The sequence below is a fragment of the Nothobranchius furzeri genome, chromosome 8 (genome assembly GCF_043380555.1).
Source record: "Nothobranchius furzeri strain GRZ-AD chromosome 8, NfurGRZ-RIMD1, whole genome shotgun sequence".
NCBI classification, from domain to species: Eukaryota; Metazoa; Chordata; class Actinopteri; order Cyprinodontiformes; family Nothobranchiidae; genus Nothobranchius; species Nothobranchius furzeri.
Window position 1 is genome coordinate 39,909,427 of NC_091748.1, and position 17,333 is coordinate 39,926,759.

The following is a 17,333-nucleotide window of genomic DNA, read 5'->3' on the forward strand; positions in this document are numbered from 1 at the left end:
CAACACATGAGGTCTGGATTTGGAGTCACGCTCAAAACTTAAGTGGAAAAACACACTACAGCACGTGTCAGACGCAAGGCCCGAGGAACAGATGTGGCCACCACATCATTTTATGTGGCCCACGAGAGATTCAAGTGTTTTAAAATAGGTCTATGCCGCTTCACAGCGCACATCGACTATAAACTACATTTCCCAGAATGCATGGCGATTGTGTTCCCAGTGCAGTGACTCGCCACTAGGTCACACTGTATCCACTTCCGTGTTTAGTTAATGCAACAAGTGAAAATAACTGTCCACACATCATCCCAACATGTCCAGGAAGAGAAAGACTGATGCAGAGGGAAGGTGTTTCAACAAAGATGGAACATGTTGATGCTTCAAGGAGAAAAACCGGTATGTCTTTACAGTCATTAGCGTCCATGCTATTAGCATCAGTGTCTGTAGAGATACCTCCTCTGCCTCGGACAAACTGAAAACACTCCTCTTACTCAGCGCCGAGTTTACCCAGTGATTAGCCGACATTGAAGCCCAGAAATGGATTTTAACAGCTCAGTGATCTGTTTGCTGCTGAAAGAGAAAGCGCACCGACCAACTTCCAGACAGAGAAGTCTGTGGCTGCTACAGCTTTTATCCCCCTCTCCGACACAACTGTGTGGTCCAGATGCTCTTCATGTCCAGCAGCACAAACCGGTGTGAGCAACTGTTTCTCACTGATGAACTCCTTCAAGCACCATCTTACATTGGTGATCTTCTTAGTCCCTACACCCCCAGCAGGTCCCTGAGGTCCAGTGACCAAAGCCTACTGGTTGTGCAGCACCAGGCTAAAGGTCAAAGGTGACAGATCATCTGCTGCTGTGGCCCCCAGACTCTGGACCTCTCTCCCCCTGAGCCTGAGATCAGTGGACTCAGTGGTCTCCTTTAAAAAGCAGCTGAAGACTCACTTGTTCAAGCTGGCTTTTGTATGACCTTCATCACCTCTCTCTCTTTATTCTGCTCTCCCCACCTATTCCACCTTCCTCAGGATCCACTGGTTTCCCTCTTTCCTATTCACTCTCTCTCCTTCTTATCATTTTTTCTTTTAAATCCCAATTGCCTATTTTTGCCCATTTTAAATATATTTTTAAACATTTTCTAAATGCTATTTTATATTTTAACATTTTTTGTTTTTGTGAAGCACCTCGTGATTTTTATCTTGAGAGGCGCTATAGAAATGATATTTTCTTCTTCTTCCTCCTCGGCTCAGAGCCCAACCCCACAGATGCAGGTCTGGCTGGAACAGGTGAGCATCACAGGAAGTCAGAGTGGAGAAAACTGGGATTGAATTATTTTGCTTTTATTAACCTTTTCTGCTCCAAAGCATGAAAGTTAATAGGTGAGATATTGCAGTTACATTTAAGAGAATTACTATTTTTATTTATGTTGTTGGCCTGTGAAAAACGACTTCACCTACTTTAAAACAGGAACGATTACAGATAGAAGAATAGAATAGAAATAAAATAGAAAATGCCTTAATTGTCCCTCAGTGGGGAAAGCGTGGTGTCACAGCAGCAATAACATTCATTACAGGAGCAACAAAGGAGAGTAAAAAATAACAAATAAAAAACAAGAAAACATGAAATAGAAACACTTAAAAGATTCAAAAGATAAAAAATAAGAAGATTTTAAGGAATAACATATAAAAATAATTGAGACGTAAGTAACGAATACCACGGATGTGTGCTTTATTTAAAATGGACTTGCTCGCGTGTAATTTGGTTATTCCACATTCAGTGTTACTGCAAAAATAAGTTTGTTTCCAAATGAAAAGGTTCAACCGTTCTTATCTGTAAAAGGAAAATGTGCACATGTGCTGTCACTTTTTAATAAATATTGAGTCTGGCCCACGACTGCATCCCAGTTTTTCATTTTGGCCCAGAGTGAATCTGAGTTCGACGCCCCTGCACTACAGGCTGATCCAACGTTGATGTAATGTCCTTGAGACACGTCAAAATGAGGCTCAGTAGTGTGTGTGGCCTCCAACTGCCTTTATGAAGGTCTGTGTATGCTCCTGATGAGGTGGTGGATAGTCTCCTGAATGATCTCCTAGACCTGAACTAAAGCATCTGCTAACTTCTGGACAGCCTGTAGTGAAATGTGGCATTGGTGGATGGAGCGAGACAGGATGTCCCAGATGTCCTCAACTACGTTCAGGTCTGGGGAAGGGGCAGGCCACTCCGTAGCATCAATGCCTTCGTCTTGCAGGAACTGCTGACACACTCCAGCCACATGAGGTCTAGCAGTGTCATTGGAGGAACACAAGGCCGACCACACCAGCATATGCTCTCACAAGGGGTCTGAGGATCTCATCTTGGGATCTAATGGCAATCAGGCTACCTCTGGTGAGCACATGCAGGGCTGTGCGCCCTCCCAAACAATTGCCACCCCAGCCCATTACTGACCCACTGCCAAACTGGTCATGCTGGACCACCACCAAACAGTTCCTGAGAGCGGCCGTGTCTGCAGGTCACCGCTCCCCATGGAGATGGGTCAAATACAGGACAATTTTCACCGCACCACACCAGTGTGTGACAACTATGGGACGTTAATCTTTAAGGATGTTGCAGGAAGCAGAACATTCTCCACAGCATCTCCAGACTTTAGTCACGTCTGTTACATGTGCTTAGTGAGAATCTGCTTTCATCTGAGGAGTACAGGGGGCCAGTGGTGAACCTGCCAGTCTCGGTGCTTTCTGGCTAATGCCTGGTGCTCTGCAAGGCATTGAGCTGTATAAAAAAAACCACCTGTAGATGTCGGGCCATCATACCCCCCTCATGGAGTCTGTTTCTGACCATTTAAACTGTCCCATGCAATTTGGTGATTAATATCATCACCCAAAACAAACAGGATACAAAAGCATATGTGGGTGGATTTCATCATCCCGTTTCACTGAGAGGACTCTCGACAGGTCACATTCAGACTCTGGGAAAATGACCGTTTTCTCTGGATGGTCTTATATTATACTAGTGGGAAGCCAGGGAAGGTATTTGAGTATATGAGAACGAAGAATTTCAGGGTTTTCTTTACTGACCTACGAACACCCAAAGAGGTGAGAGCAAGCTCAGAAGTAAAAGGATGAATGTTCTTCTACTAGAGAGGAATAGTGGTCTCAGTCGGGTGCTGAAGCTAAGTGTTCCTGGGCTAAACTGGGTTTGAGCTGTTGTGCAGGTTTGGAGCTGCGAGGTGGAGCCTGGTCCTCTGCCAGTGGGGTATAAAGGCTCTGTGTGAGGGTGCTACAGTGCCCGCTTTTTCCCTACTTTAGCAAAGACATTAAATCAACAAACTGTCAGCCAGCAGACAGGAGCAGTTGGAATTCTGCATTTTCCTAGATTCTTGACTTTCCTCTGACTTCTAAACTCTATGTCCTAACTTGCTGCATAGCAGCGATGGGCCAGGAAAAGGATCACAGTTTATCCTAAAGGTGAGAAAAGAAACCACGATGCAGATGTTTGACAGATTGTGCATGTGTATGTAAACATGTGTGTGACCTCCAGCATATTACAACCTGCCTATTACGGGTAGACCTTCTTTACCTCACAAATTATAGTAGCTGAGGGACCGAACCACCCCCTTCCCCTCACTTTGGGGCCAGATGTTAACCTGAATATTACGCCTGTGTGTGAGTGTGCATGTGTGTGTGTGCATGCATACTACGCACATCACATGCGTGAGTACGAGGGTAGTAGTGCAAAGGTGAACATGCATGCAACAGCTCTATTTTTGCGTGCCTTCACATATTTTTATCCCTTGCTTAAGCCCCCTTTGCTTCATTAGCAAACAACAAAAGTTTTTTGGGGAAAAAAATTGTGTGTGCGTGTGTGTGTGTGCAGGGGAGCATGTGCGCTTGAACGAGTGTGTGTCATGCAGCCAGCATGTGGTTCAGATTTCCTCTGAGGCCACATGGGCAAATGCAGAGCAAGGCAGAGGAGTGAGGTCTCAGTAGGACGCTGGCTGTATAGAACTGCTCCAGAACACTAAAGCGCAGCACGTGATTCTCCTTATAGGAATTCCTGCATATGAAGCTTTTTATGTGATGCAAGTGTTTGTGTTTAAAGTTGTGTGAGTTGTGTGGCTTTGTTTAATGCTTAATGGGAAAAGATCTTACCCATGCTCATCTTGATTGGCAGCTTCTCCTGACTGGCTGCCTCCACAAGGTGCCGACGCACTTCCATCACAGCTTCCTTGTGTTTACTGGTCAGCATCGCCTCCCACAGTGGCCTCACAGTGGATGGTCTGTTAGATATAACAATCCAGCAGATGAGTTTTGTGAGGTGTGATTACTTTTTAATATCGTAGTTGTGTAAACAAAGCAAACAAACAAACGATAACGTTGTGACTGAATGCTTGTCTCACTGATAGAGAGGCCTGATGGTTAGGGAGGGGAACCGCCATGTGGGACGCCTCACAGAAAAACTATTACCAGAGGGCACATTAGGAATGATAGCAATTCACCTAAATGATGTCTGTGCGCCAACATTTCTCAGGACGAATCAGCGCTGAGGTCGAGCCTAACAGTCTGGAGACCAAGACAACCCCCTTGGTGCCATCGCAGGACACAACTCATTCCCTCCTCTCATTATCCGCTAGGCTATGAAACACACTGATCCACATCTCCAAAGGGATGGCAACAACAGGAATCAGGCCCAAGACAATTACCATGTTCCACAAGCAAGAGCAGCCTCACAAAACAGAATTAAAGAGAGACGTCTCATCATGAAATTAATGGATATTAGCAATTTTTCTTGAAAGTGTCCTTTGTTTCAGACTTCAAGCTTCTTTGTAACCCTATCAGAGACACACACACTTTGCAGGTTGGTTAAAATGGCAGAAAAAAGTTAGATGCAGACACGATATGCACGGGATTCCCGGGAAAGCGACAAAGAGAGAAAACGGTCAGAGGAGAGAAAAACGGAGGGTGGGAGGGACCTCGTTGACAAATTCACTCTGTTTCTCTTTTCTTTTTAGTCTCTTTCTTTCCCATTTCTTCCCTCTTCTCTCGCCTTTTCTCCTTTCTAACTGCTGCCATGTGTTTAATATCAGATGTAATCTGTTCCAGACCTTGGGCTGGGGCTAGATGGAGAGCAGTGGGCTCACACTGGGACGGCCGCCACCTTAACAAGACGCTAGACTTGCAAACACATCCCAGCCCAAGAAAAGCTCAGTTGGATCTAAAACACTAAGTGTTGGAAAAAAAAACAACATATTTCTTAAATAAAACCTTTGTTTGCTCAAGTTGTTATTGAACACTTATGAATTAGTAGACTGAAGCTGTTGGTCTAAATGCACGACAGTCGGCCGTTTCTGGGAAAACACGTCTTTATCTGTAGCTAAAGCACCCTCCCTGCATTAGATGATGCATTAAAAAAACCACGATTACACAAATCATGCATTCACAGATGCCTGCAATGGCTGAAATACCGTAAGTGTCATTTGACCGGGACATTTGCGAGCAGTGCCGAGTGTGTTTGTGTCTGCGGATGTGTACGCACAAGCATCTGTACATGTTTGCACACTAGCCTGTGCATCTGTGTGTGTTCTTGGAAGTCTTAGAGACTCTTGACAAGTGTGGATGAAACATGGTTTTCATTTGGCTGTTTGCCCACCCAGCAACCTCCCCCCACCACACACTCCTGCAGCAACATGGCTGGCCCAAACTCCCTTGATGGCTTCTCAGGGCCAAGTGGTCAGATGAAGGTTGGGGTGGGGGTGTGAGCTGGGGGGCTTTGTGTTGGCAGGGTGTGAGATGAGCTCTTTAACCAGTCAGAGACGTTGTTGAGTAACAGCTCTACTATGCAGCCAGGATGGGTGGGCGGTGTGGGAATCTGCTTTGCGTGTGCTTGGTCCATTTGTGTGGTTGAGTTCTGAGTGCTGAGTTTCTCTCCTGTCTGAAAGAAGCTGCTCTGGCCTTACTGAAGGGGGCGCTCTTGCACTTGGTGTGTGCACGCTTGTCCTCACTGGTTTGCTCGGACAGGCTGAGCTGGTGTGTCACACGGTTACACATTAGATGTGTAATGAGTGTTGTACTATTAAAAGGCACTTAAAAAAATCAATGGTCGATACGTGCAGCATGTAAAAAAGAAGAGCGCATATTAAAGTCCTGACTACGTCGTCTATAACATTAGTGACGGGGGTGGGAGAGAAGTGGGGGTTGGGGGTGTTTAGAGGAGGGGGAACTGTTCCCGTTAGTGGATGATGAAGAAGAAAAGAATGATCCAAATCTTTCTGACTCAGGTTTTCTTTAATTTGACACCCCTCCTGCAGCCCCTTCACTGTTTGTTCAAGTGCTTTTCTGCGTGTTTCCTACACATTACAACAAGAGTTGAGTAACTGTGTAGACGCCGTTGTTTTTGATTATAAGTACGACTAATGAAGCCTCAGTTCAGTCACAAACAAAGAAAAATAATCAAACATTTTCATCAAGATCTGAAGAGAAATGCAAGTTTTCATCTGATAGCATAGTAGATGTAGTTTAGTTCAAAAGGTCCCTGCACCAACTCATTTCCTCCAACCAACAACAACACTGATTGCATTTGTATTCAAAAAGTAATAGCCTGCTTGTTCCAATCGTTTACCTGCTCCAACACACCTGAATCACTGGCTGGATTACCAGTCCCACAGTTCTACAGTCTCCTGTTAGTTATCTGTTGAGTTACTAAAGATTATGATGAAGCGGATAAACATCCGAAAGATTTAGCGTGGCCATCAAGAGCAAGAACAAACACCACTCATTTAAAAGTTGTCTGAACACAATTTATCAAAAGTAATGCATACATTTTTTATGGTCACTGATAAAAGTCAACTGCGTGTGAAGGAATATCTTAAAGGTGTGGAACACTGAAACAACAGTTTTTCAATGTAATTTAGGATTACAATTGGTCACTGAATTTTTAATGCAGGCTTAATGTGAAAAGTCTCCTACACCTATCTGCTGGTTTAGCCTGGCAAGCCATCCTTTATATATATATGTGTGTGAAAATATAGTCTGGCCATGGTCCACTGACGGCTCTCAGTCGTGGGTCGGGATCTATTGTTTTCTTTCAAATTGTCTCCACATGCTATTGGGCAACAAACAACGTGACACACTCAGAAATAGGGATGTTAGTCATGAGGCAGTCCATCAGACTCCGTCAACAAGATTCAAATTCATCCTTTTTCTAAATAAACGTAATTACCTCTATCTGTTCTTGACTCAAAGAAAAGCCCAAGTCTAAATAATCCAAAGTGGATGCCAAAGCATTTTTGTTTCTTCAGTAAAATCCCACCCACTGTGGGATGTGCTGTGATTGGCCAACCAAACCAATAGCATGCTATGATTGGACCATTACAGAGCCATCACCACCTTGGTTGTGCTCATTCACACTAACATCCCGCCCACCTAAACGATTGAGTGCTGTGATGGGACCACCAAACAAATAGAGCACCATTAATGGACCACTACGGAGCCGCCGCCATCTTAGTTTCGCTCATTCGCACTAACTGGCCACCCACCTGACTGATTTATTGGACCACTATGGATGTCAGTCAACTGGGTAGTCCACCATACATCATGGAAGAAGCAGGGAGAAGGACAAAAAAACATATTTTTTCTAAACTAACATGCTGTGATTGACCAGCCACAATACTGGCCAGGGCCGAGTAAGTTACAATGGAGCACTGCTAGACCACCGTGCAAAGCAATATTATTTTGCTTCCGCAAATGACGGTTTGGATTCTAGGCTATCCTGCATTAGCTTCTGACAGAAAAAGACAATGAAAAGCTAGGATATGAAAGATCTACGTCACACTGTCACTTAGCATTCATGGACTCCCCCACTCTTAATTCACAACGGAGAAGGCTGTTGTTGGTTTAGCATCCAAGAAACAGCAGACTGCCTAGGCTAGTAGCTAGCATTAGCGTTAGCAACTCCACTGCACAGCAGAACTCCTTTAAGCTTGTGCTATTTGTGAAGATAAAACATCAACGTCACAGAGCAGACAGAGTCAGAGGTAGAGTCGCGTTGCTATTATCCAAAGTCGAGATGTCCATATATCGGAAAATAAGACTCCAAATCCTGCTGTGGTAAGCTCTTCTCTGATGAGGCATTCTGCTAGCACATCTTTAAAGACCTTTTTATTTGAAGCTCTTAAGTCTCAGATGCTGTCTGACAGTTACGAGGCTGCCGTCAGAACCGGTAACGTTGGGCCAAGGATTGTCCTGAGTCTTGAAACACAACCAACTGAATTCTCCGGCTTAGTGTTGGTGATATTTTTTTGTTCTTCCACTTAACCTTTTCATTTCATAACCGTCAGAATAATCTAAAAAATTCCAAGAAATTCCAAAATACCTGTCTTGAACTTTTGATCAGGCACCAAACAACCCACTTCAGTTCAAACATTGTTTTTAATAAACTGCATGCTCAGAAAATGCTTTGTCTCACTTCCATTTCTTTTTGTTGCCTATTCAAGCTTTACTTGGAACCTTGTTAAGATCCAAACATGCAAAATATGATTTTTAGCCATTTGTCAAGTGGTATTGAACTTTTGATCGGGATTGTATATCTCACAATGAAAAAAAATGGTAAACAGTTGAAAGAAAAAGGTATCAATAACATCTGATTTAGAAATCTATAAAATGCCCACATGCCGTGCAGATGGGTAAAACTTGAGAACATGAAAGGATGTGGATGATGGAGTCTTCTTCCTCTCGTCTCTTGGCTATTTTGCTATTTTGAGTGAAAGCCAAAGAGGTAGAAGGGCTGGAGGAGCTAAGACCCTTCTTTGGGGTATTTTATCAGCTTACTTAATAAATCCACACACACGTTTCAAAACAGAAAGGGTTTTCTTTGGTGAAAATTAAACCACACGCAAGAAGACAGCATACAAGACAGAAGAGGTGATGTTATCTCAGTCTTGATGGGAACACGGAGTACAAGGTGTTCAGGTGAAACTAATCTACTTGATTTATGTACTGGAGGTTTCAGCTTAAGACACCATCCCTGCTGGAAGAGAGAGCAGAATGAGATGGACAAAGGAAAGGGGGACACACGGTTCTCTGAATCAAAAGATACTGCATCTCTTGATAAAAGGATTAGACTAACAGCAGTAAACTCAGATTATATATGTCTTAAAACAAAACTCTGCAAATATGGGAAGAAAAGAACCACAGAAAGCAGGAGACAGCAATAGAAAAACTACTAAAAGCAAGCACAAGTCCAAGAACTGATCCAGTTTGGTTAGTGTGGTGTGCTTTATCTGAAGGTTATCTTTCTCAGCTGGTGAAAACCAGAGTATTGTTTCACTTTTCATGTTCTGATATTTGGATACACTTGAAGGTTCTGGAATTCTTTGTTATTGAGCTTTGACATACCATCCACACCCCAACCCTTCAAAATAAGAGTCTTCAACATTTACATGCTATCCTCTAAAATATTTCAATGCACATGAAACTCAGAAAATAGCCGACACCCAGCATGGTCCTTCAATTTATAAACACAACAGAAATGCTGAAGGAAAATTCAAAGAAATTAAAAAAAATAAACACCACACAAACAAAATCAACAATGACACGATGCTTCAACTATGAGGCAAAACATAACTTTATCTTATATACATTTCATTTCATCACGCCTTGGCACATTTAAAAGGGTGTTTGTGAATATGGCAGCACATGTGTGGCATAAAAGAACTGCTTTAGGATTTTACTGTGACTAAACCTCCACTTAGCATCTGACCAACAGGTGAGTAAAACCTTTTACAGCTTGTATTAAGTTTTCATGAAGACCCAAAAGGCAATATCAATATCCTGCAATTCTCAGAACAAGCAGACCTGCTAACATCCAGAATACACCCTGTGTGGAGCCTCGAGAAGGAACTTAAATGTGTAATGAGAGACTAGTTAGAGTTCACTCCGCTGTCTGAGCCTCTGTTTTACATCTAAGTACTGTACTATAACAGAAGTGTGGCCACTTTCTGAAACACTCCTCTGGTTCTTTGTGAGGTTAAAACCCACCTCGGCTGTCTTCAAGTGTCTGTTATTTGTTCTTTTCTCTCAATAACTTCACATCTCTCCTGTTTTTGGCTACTTTTCTTTTCAGCCCTTACTAAAATCAGCTTTTTATGTCTATGCTCATTTCCCCCAGCTGAGACAGAAATAGGTGTTTTTTCTCTTTCCTCTTGGTACTAGAGCCAGATCTGCAAGGCAAACTTGGGAAGATGGTAGCCTTTTTCTTTATGGTAGGGTGTGGTTGGCATCTCTGTCTGGCTCAGTTTCAGCGCAACTCGGCCACCCGCACTCCATTATGCCCACGCTGCACACTCTCCCACCACGGCGTCTAGGTCCAAGACGGACGAATGATGGAAGTGCAGGGAAACTCTGCAACCCCTGCCAGTGTGGGGTTCAAATGTCCTACGCTGGATAAAAAAGGGCTGTGAAGCCAAGCACAGCAAATTACACCAACTGGGCTGGAGGTTACCTAAACACACACGCACGCACACGCACGCACGCACGCACGCACGCACACACACACACACACACGAACAGCATTTTTACTTTGTTTACCTTGTTTTTTATTTAGCAAACTGAAGTTTTTAATGGCAATTATTTACAGAATATTAAAAAAAATTAAATAAAAATAAAAAAGGGAGAGAAGTCAAAAAACTCCTCAAAAAGCAACATGCTTGCACTCATGCGCACGCACACGCACACGCACACACACACACACACACACCCCCACACCGTATTCTTTTGCTCTGGCACCATGACAGGAACCACAGAGTGAAAGCCAGGTTGTAGGATACGGAAAATTCTCAGGTTATGAAAGACAACACAACAGTAATTGCAAAGTAACTGTGGGGTCTCGCCTGCAGAGCTAGAATCAACAACCACCCACAGAATGTTTAAGACACAGTAATCTACAAAAATATCCTGGAATTACGGAGGAAAATATCACACAAAAGGGTTCAAATGAAGCCCACACCTAATATTTAAAGGTTTTAGTTGGTCTACTCAACAAAACCAATCAAAGCACACTATAGTCCGGTCTAAATATAGCTCCACAAATCATTGGTGTATAAACATTAAGTTGGCAGGAAGTCGTGATTTAGACCTTGGAGAGTGGCATATGTGGCAGAACGATGTAACTCAAAGAGCATTTTCGGTTGCTTTCTGTGAAATCTTAAATCATTAACATGCATAAGCAGCACAGTTCTTAAAGCATGCATTAACAGTTTCTAACACTCACTAGTGATCGACATAAACTGTTCCCGTGGCTTGCTGTGCCCTTAAAGGCAGTTAAATATAGTGGGAAATCTAGAGTTCTTTCTTAGTCTGCCTCAGCAGCAGTTCAGTCTCCTAAGCATCCGTGATAAGGCTCAACTGGGCCATCTGTTCAGAGATAGCAAAGGCAATAACCGTCCTGCTGATCCGGCTGCCTCGGATCAGACGTGAGCTCCACACAAGCACGGCCACTGCTGTCTCTTACTCACCCCCGTCAGCTACGGTTCTCCATCTGCGTTTGAGTGCCTGTAAACTCCTGCACTCGAAATCTGAGCTGATTATCTAACATAAATGTTGTGTTTGGTGACATTTTAAAGGGTTCTCAGGCCAAAAATGAACGTAGACCACCTCAAGGGATGTACCGATACAACTTTTTCACTTCTGATACGATACCGATATTGCAGCCTTCAGTATTGACCAATACCAATCTGATACGGTATCAGCACAAATCATACATACTTTTACCTATTTGATAGTGTGGAATGTATGAAAGGCTTGATCAAGTGAAATTACTCAATCGGACAACAAGAGCCAATAACAGTAAGTATGAAAAAAATAGTTTTTTCTTAACCCTCCCACTGTCCTAACGGGTGTGACCCTGAAAGGAAAGTTGGCCAATGAGCAGGGTTGATGGTTTATCCCTTGGGTCCACGTGGCAGGGGTGAGGAGTGAGCACCACCTCATCCCTCCCACATGGACCTCAAGGGATAAACCATCAATCCTGCTCAACGGTCAACTTTCCTCACGGGGTCACCCATGAAGACAGTGGGAGGGTTAACCATTGGTTGCAAAAATGTGAACCTTGCTCATATTGGAGGTTTTTGATGACGCCCGATATAATCCGAAACGGTTCTTTTGAGCCAACATCAAATCACTTCCGATATCAATATCAGAACGGGGCATCCCTAATCACCCCCCATACAAGAAACAGATTATGTTTAAGGGTTACAGAACACTTCGCTTATCGTTGATTTATAAATATTAAGGTTCAGATTCTGAAATACAGTTTATGTGAATTAATAGTGTGTTGTGCAACTCTAATTTTAAAAACAAGTAGTTTGAGACTTGGGTTTGTGGAGATCAAAGATATGCAGAGATTCTGTTAAAAGCATCCTGATTCATGACAATGGCAACACCTTAAAAGATCAACATCTGCAAACATCAACAATCACATGTGTTGTTTTTAATTAATAGGCAGTGCTTGTTCTTAAAAAAATCTAAATCAAGCAATCATTTATTTTACAAGATTACTCGTTGAACTGGGAAAACCCTGTGTAGAGTACACTTTTTAAGAAGACTGAAGTTACTGATCGCGTCAGTGGGTGGTGCAGCAGTGCTACTGAGTGATGATTAAAGCTTACCGGGGTATAAATGATCAAACCTAAATTACTTTTATAATGCTGGAGTCCATGGTAACCAATATCGAAATACTTTAGATCATTTTAGAATAAGAAATGCATCAAATAAGTATGTATTTTTAATCCAAAAGTACAGTACTTTTCAGTTCTAGTCCTCAGGACCCTCTGATAAACCTGCTGCAGATCTTTACCTGCTTCATTCCAGGTTAAACTGAAGGCAGGCTTGTGCTCAACTCTGTGACATGCCGAGAAGATAATTTAATTATTTAAATCAGAATCAACAAAAACATGCAGGCGAGTGAGTCCTAAGAACTGCAACTTAACTCTCCCCCAATTCACTGCTAGACACTAAACAGGATGCAGCGCTTAAGACAATGCAAGGATGGACAAAGTCAGATTAACGCTAATTTGAATGCAGGAAAAATCCTGTATTTTAGTAAAGATTCTATGTAATGTTGTACAAATGAGACCCCTGATCATTAAGTTATGACTTGATGAATCACAGCACCAGCCACAACATTTTCCTCTAAGTCAAAGTCTTTTCCTCCAGCGCCCACATAAGGAGCTGAGCCCAAGTGGAACACATGATGCAGGACCGACTCCTGCCATCAACAACAGCTGCACCACAGACTCTTAACACATGTACCTGGCTGTGCAGCCAAAGCCAGGGTACCGAGCCATACAACAACTCTGTGTAGATGTGAGCTTGGTCAGAATGCAATGTGTGAACTCGGATTAGGTCACATAATAAAGTTGGTGAAGGTATCCACCATGGGTCAGGAATACTAACTCGAACCTAAACCTGGGTGGCATGTGCATAAAGGACAAAGTTCTGGAGAAAAAGTCATACAAGCATTTTGTGGGAATGTTACCTAATTATGCAGTTTCAGTTAATCTAACCTGTGTGTTTGGAAATAGTGCAAGAGCCCGGGGCAAAGAGAGGAACCAGGAACAGAGAGAAACAGCAGGTTATTTAACTAGGAAACTTGAGCTGGGTTTACTTGTTATTCTGTTTATGTAATAAGATGCTGACTTCATTTAAGAGGTAAAATCTATTAAACCTTCTCCAATTAAAAGGTTCTCAGTGCAGAGTCATCTGCCTCTACAGTAAGAGAAGTGGTATTTCAGTGAAGTGGGAACATAACATTTACAAACTCTTAAGAGAAGGTGATATTATGATGACCGTCTTAAAGCTGCAATGGCAAATCTGCTTTTAAACACAAACACGGTCACAGGTCTCACACCCCTCACACTGGCCATCACCCCGAGGCTACTCTCCCCTTCCGCACCAGTGCTGCTCTGTTGCTAAATGCGTGAGTGCGAAATGAGCGGAGGACCCAGGGAAGTGTGGCGGTTCAGAGAGATCCACAATCAGAGGGTCCAATCGGTTTTGGACCGAGCTGTGTAATTGTATGTGGACTTTAAACAAATTCAAGAGAACCACTTCATGTTTGTTGGTTTCTTTTTTTTCTTTTATCTCCACAAAATTTAGCTTAACTATGTTAAAACCTTGTTAAGACACCAGCTTGTTTTGCAGCTTTAACAAAACTATTGGAATTTGATCTCTAAATGGTAACAAAACGATTAACACCAATACACAACTGGATTATACAAAAATAATTTTGTTTCAATATGAAAAGATTCAACAATAAATATCTAGAAATAGAGAAAAGTCTGCACAGTTACAGTCCATTTTTCAAGAAATATTGAATGTTGCCCGTGAGTCCGTCCCAGTTTTTCATTTTGTCCCAGTGTGAATTTGCATTCGACACCCTGATGTAGAGGGTAATGAGTTCTCTGGCAGGAACGTCTCAACTCTGCTTTTTGCAGATGATGCGGTCCTCATTAAACTATTGATTCCAGTTGTTGCTACTGAGGTTTGCTGCTGGGATGAGAATCAGCACGTCTCAATACAAGGTCATGGTTCTCAACAAGAAAAGAGTGGATTGTCTACTCTGGGTCCAGTGAGACCTCAAGTGGATGAGTTCAGTTCTTGGCCATGTGCAAAGAAAGGAGGGATCAAGAGATGACAGGTGGATCAGGGCAGGCTCTGCAGTGATGTGGGCACTGAACCAGTCTTCTGTTGTAAAAAGTGTAAAAACTGAGTTTCTTGCAGAGGCTGGCTGGACTCGGCCTTGAAGACAGGGTGAGGAGCTTGGACATCTGAGAGGGACGAATGATAGAGATGTGGTTCCTCCATGTAAAGCAGCTAGCTGAGGGAGTTAAGACATTTGTTCAACGTGACTCCTGGATGTCTCTCAGAGGGGGTGTTTTGGCCATGTCCTGCCACAGGCATCCAGATCAACTCAGATCATGCTGGAACATGCTGCATGCACAACATCTCTAGCTTAGCTAGGAAAAACTCTGGGGTCCAATTCTGAGGAGCTGGTGAAAGTGGCAGGAGACAGGACGGTCACAGCTTCCCTAACAGAGCTGCAGTCCCTGCGATCAGTTTCCAAATAAGGAAAAGACGATGAGCGCAAGACTGAGTTTCTCCTTTTGCTGTGTGTTAAACACCAAGTACTTGGAGAAGAAACGACGTAAGCAAGAACCACTCGCTTTCTTCAAATTAAAACTGCTTTTAACCTAAATTCACAAATTGTTTCCTAAATTTTCCTGTCTTTTTCTATAAGGCTGAATAAATAATTGCTGTAGTGATTCACTTCGAAATCATCGCTCCAATGTGAATGACTGGATGTGTGTGCTAGGACGGGTGAAAGCTTTAAACGGGGTAAAAGGACAAGATGCACTTACGTAGTCTGAGCAAGGCAGCCAGGGGCCACGGTGTTCTCGGAGTGAGGGGTTCGCTTTAGACTTGTGAGCTCCAACATATCCACTTGGACATCAGTCACATGGCCAGGCAACGGTTTTAACACCGTCAGGATCTTCTCAACAAGGTTGTCGCCATGGTGACCAACAGCACCTGTACATCCACAGATGGATAATGTAATATGCATTGTATTATGTGTTACTATAAATACGTGTTTTTTAAACCCTGCAGTTTTAGTGATACCACTTATGGTTCTGGGTTTACCTGTAAGATCCATTGTTCGGTCAACAAAGATGATGGACGCTTTATTAGGAGCCGTTTTCCTTCTGGTTTTAGCTTGAGAGTGATTTGCAAGCTCTCCCGCAAGGATGCGACTCATTGGACCCACAGCAAAGCTCTCCTCTCTCGTCCCTGTTGCCTCAAACATGGAGTTCACCGCTGACACCAGTGATTTAACTTGGATCTGCAGCTCTACAGGCAGAGAGTGCATGTCCACTTCATTCAAGCCTGCACATTTCTTCTTCTCTGGTCGTTTCGCGTTGATTTTCTCCAGGTCTGAAGAGAGCAGAGGGAACATACTTCCAAAAGCTGGTGTGAGGATGAGCTGAGGTGATATGGGAGCAAAGACCACAGGAGCATGCATGACTTCCGCCGTGTAATTCATATTTCCCATCCACTCGCAGAGCTTCTCCTCAAACTGCGCAAAGACAGGGCTTCCCTCCATCTCTGCCGTGACGTGGTTGGCGAAAAGGTGAACGGAGTGAGGGACGGCGGTGAAGACGACACAGTACTGGAAATGGCTGACGGATACGATGTCTCTGATGATGTCGACTGTTCTCCCCTTTAACAGAGTGCTCACCACAAACACAGCTTTGGGCTCATTCTCGCTGCAGGCTTCGAAGCTTGAAAACTGCTTGACATTTCTGGCTCCAGCCTCTAAAAAGGATGCAGCCCCTCCGCTCCAGTGAAGAGCCTCTGCACACCTGTCATCCATAAAAACGACAGCTTTCTTTACCTTCGACTTCACCTTCTCCCACACCTGGAGCGGGAAAAGCGCAAACGACTCAGACGTCAACATATTAATGATTAAGAACGCCTGTTAGTTTCAAAACGCAGCAGAAACATGAACAATTTCGGAGTCGCGGCAGCAAAACAAACACAAGTCTCCCAAAGGTGACGTGGCGGACCTGTCGCAGCATAAAAACGTCACGACAATGTTGCTATAGTAACGAGCAGCATCTCCGCTTTCTCTTCCGAACCTCTTTCTTGTCACTGTTCTGGACGACGCTTTTGTGGAAGAGAGTGTATTTTGTTAGGATTTTACAGAAATTCTCTACAACTGATGAACTTGTTACTATTAAAGAGTCGTCAGTTTAATATTTAATTTATTCACCTCAGGAAACAACAATCTGCTGTAATCAAATAATAAGTGTGTGGCCATAAAAATGTATTTTTTTATTTAGCTTGATATTTTTTTATTGAACTAGATCATTTACATTTTTATTTACATTATTTTTTTACAGTGCTGTTGATAACAAATCTTTAGCGCTTCTCAAACGTTTTTTGTTTTCTCTCTCTCTCTCTCTTTAGTTTTCATCCCGTGACGTTTTCCTCTTGATTCATCATTATCGCGAGATAAGACGAACGTGTAAAAACGTTCAGTTGTCTCCGGTTTGCGCCTTTGGCCGTTTACGTTCGAGTTCAGGTTCATGAGTAGAACAGCCAGACATGTCTACGCTGGAGTCGGTCCACGAGGGCTGTGCCGAGGGGGAAGAAGACGGTTTATATGAATGTAGCTAAGTTAACACAACATAGAGCGTTTCTATGCAATTCATTAACGGTTAAAAACGTCAAGTTTTTTTTACCCAAATTTATGAAGATTTAGCTAGAAAAATAATCGTCAAAATTACTTTAT

The 17,333-nt window shown here is 43.1% G+C and overlaps 2 protein-coding genes across 6 annotated transcripts in view; one reads left to right on the forward strand and one right to left on the reverse strand.

Moving 5' to 3' along the window:
- Positions 1–16,624, reverse strand: part of scfd2 (sec1 family domain containing 2) — a 190,755-nt gene extending 174,131 nt beyond the window's left edge. Inside the window, exons 1-3 of the mRNA XM_070554021.1 lie at positions 15,683–16,624; positions 15,403–15,571; positions 4,142–4,269 (exon numbers count right to left, since the gene is read on the reverse strand). Coding sequence (XP_070410122.1) covers positions 4,142–4,269; positions 15,403–15,571; positions 15,683–16,496 — 1,111 coding nt within the window. The 5' untranslated portion in view covers positions 16,497–16,624. The remainder of the gene's footprint in view (positions 1–4,141; positions 4,270–15,402; positions 15,572–15,682) is intronic.
- A 55-nt stretch (positions 16,625–16,679) lies between these two features.
- The window catches only part of fip1l1a (FIP1 like 1a (S. cerevisiae)), a 34,096-nt gene continuing 33,442 nt past the window's right edge, over positions 16,680–17,333 (forward strand). For all 5 annotated transcript variants that reach the window (XM_015971686.3, XM_015971688.3, XM_015971690.3 and 2 more), the window contains exon 1: positions 16,680–17,210. In XM_015971686.3, the coding sequence (XP_015827172.3) occupies positions 17,147–17,210 (64 nt within the window). In that variant the 5' untranslated portion in view covers positions 16,680–17,146. The remainder of the gene's footprint in view (positions 17,211–17,333) is intronic.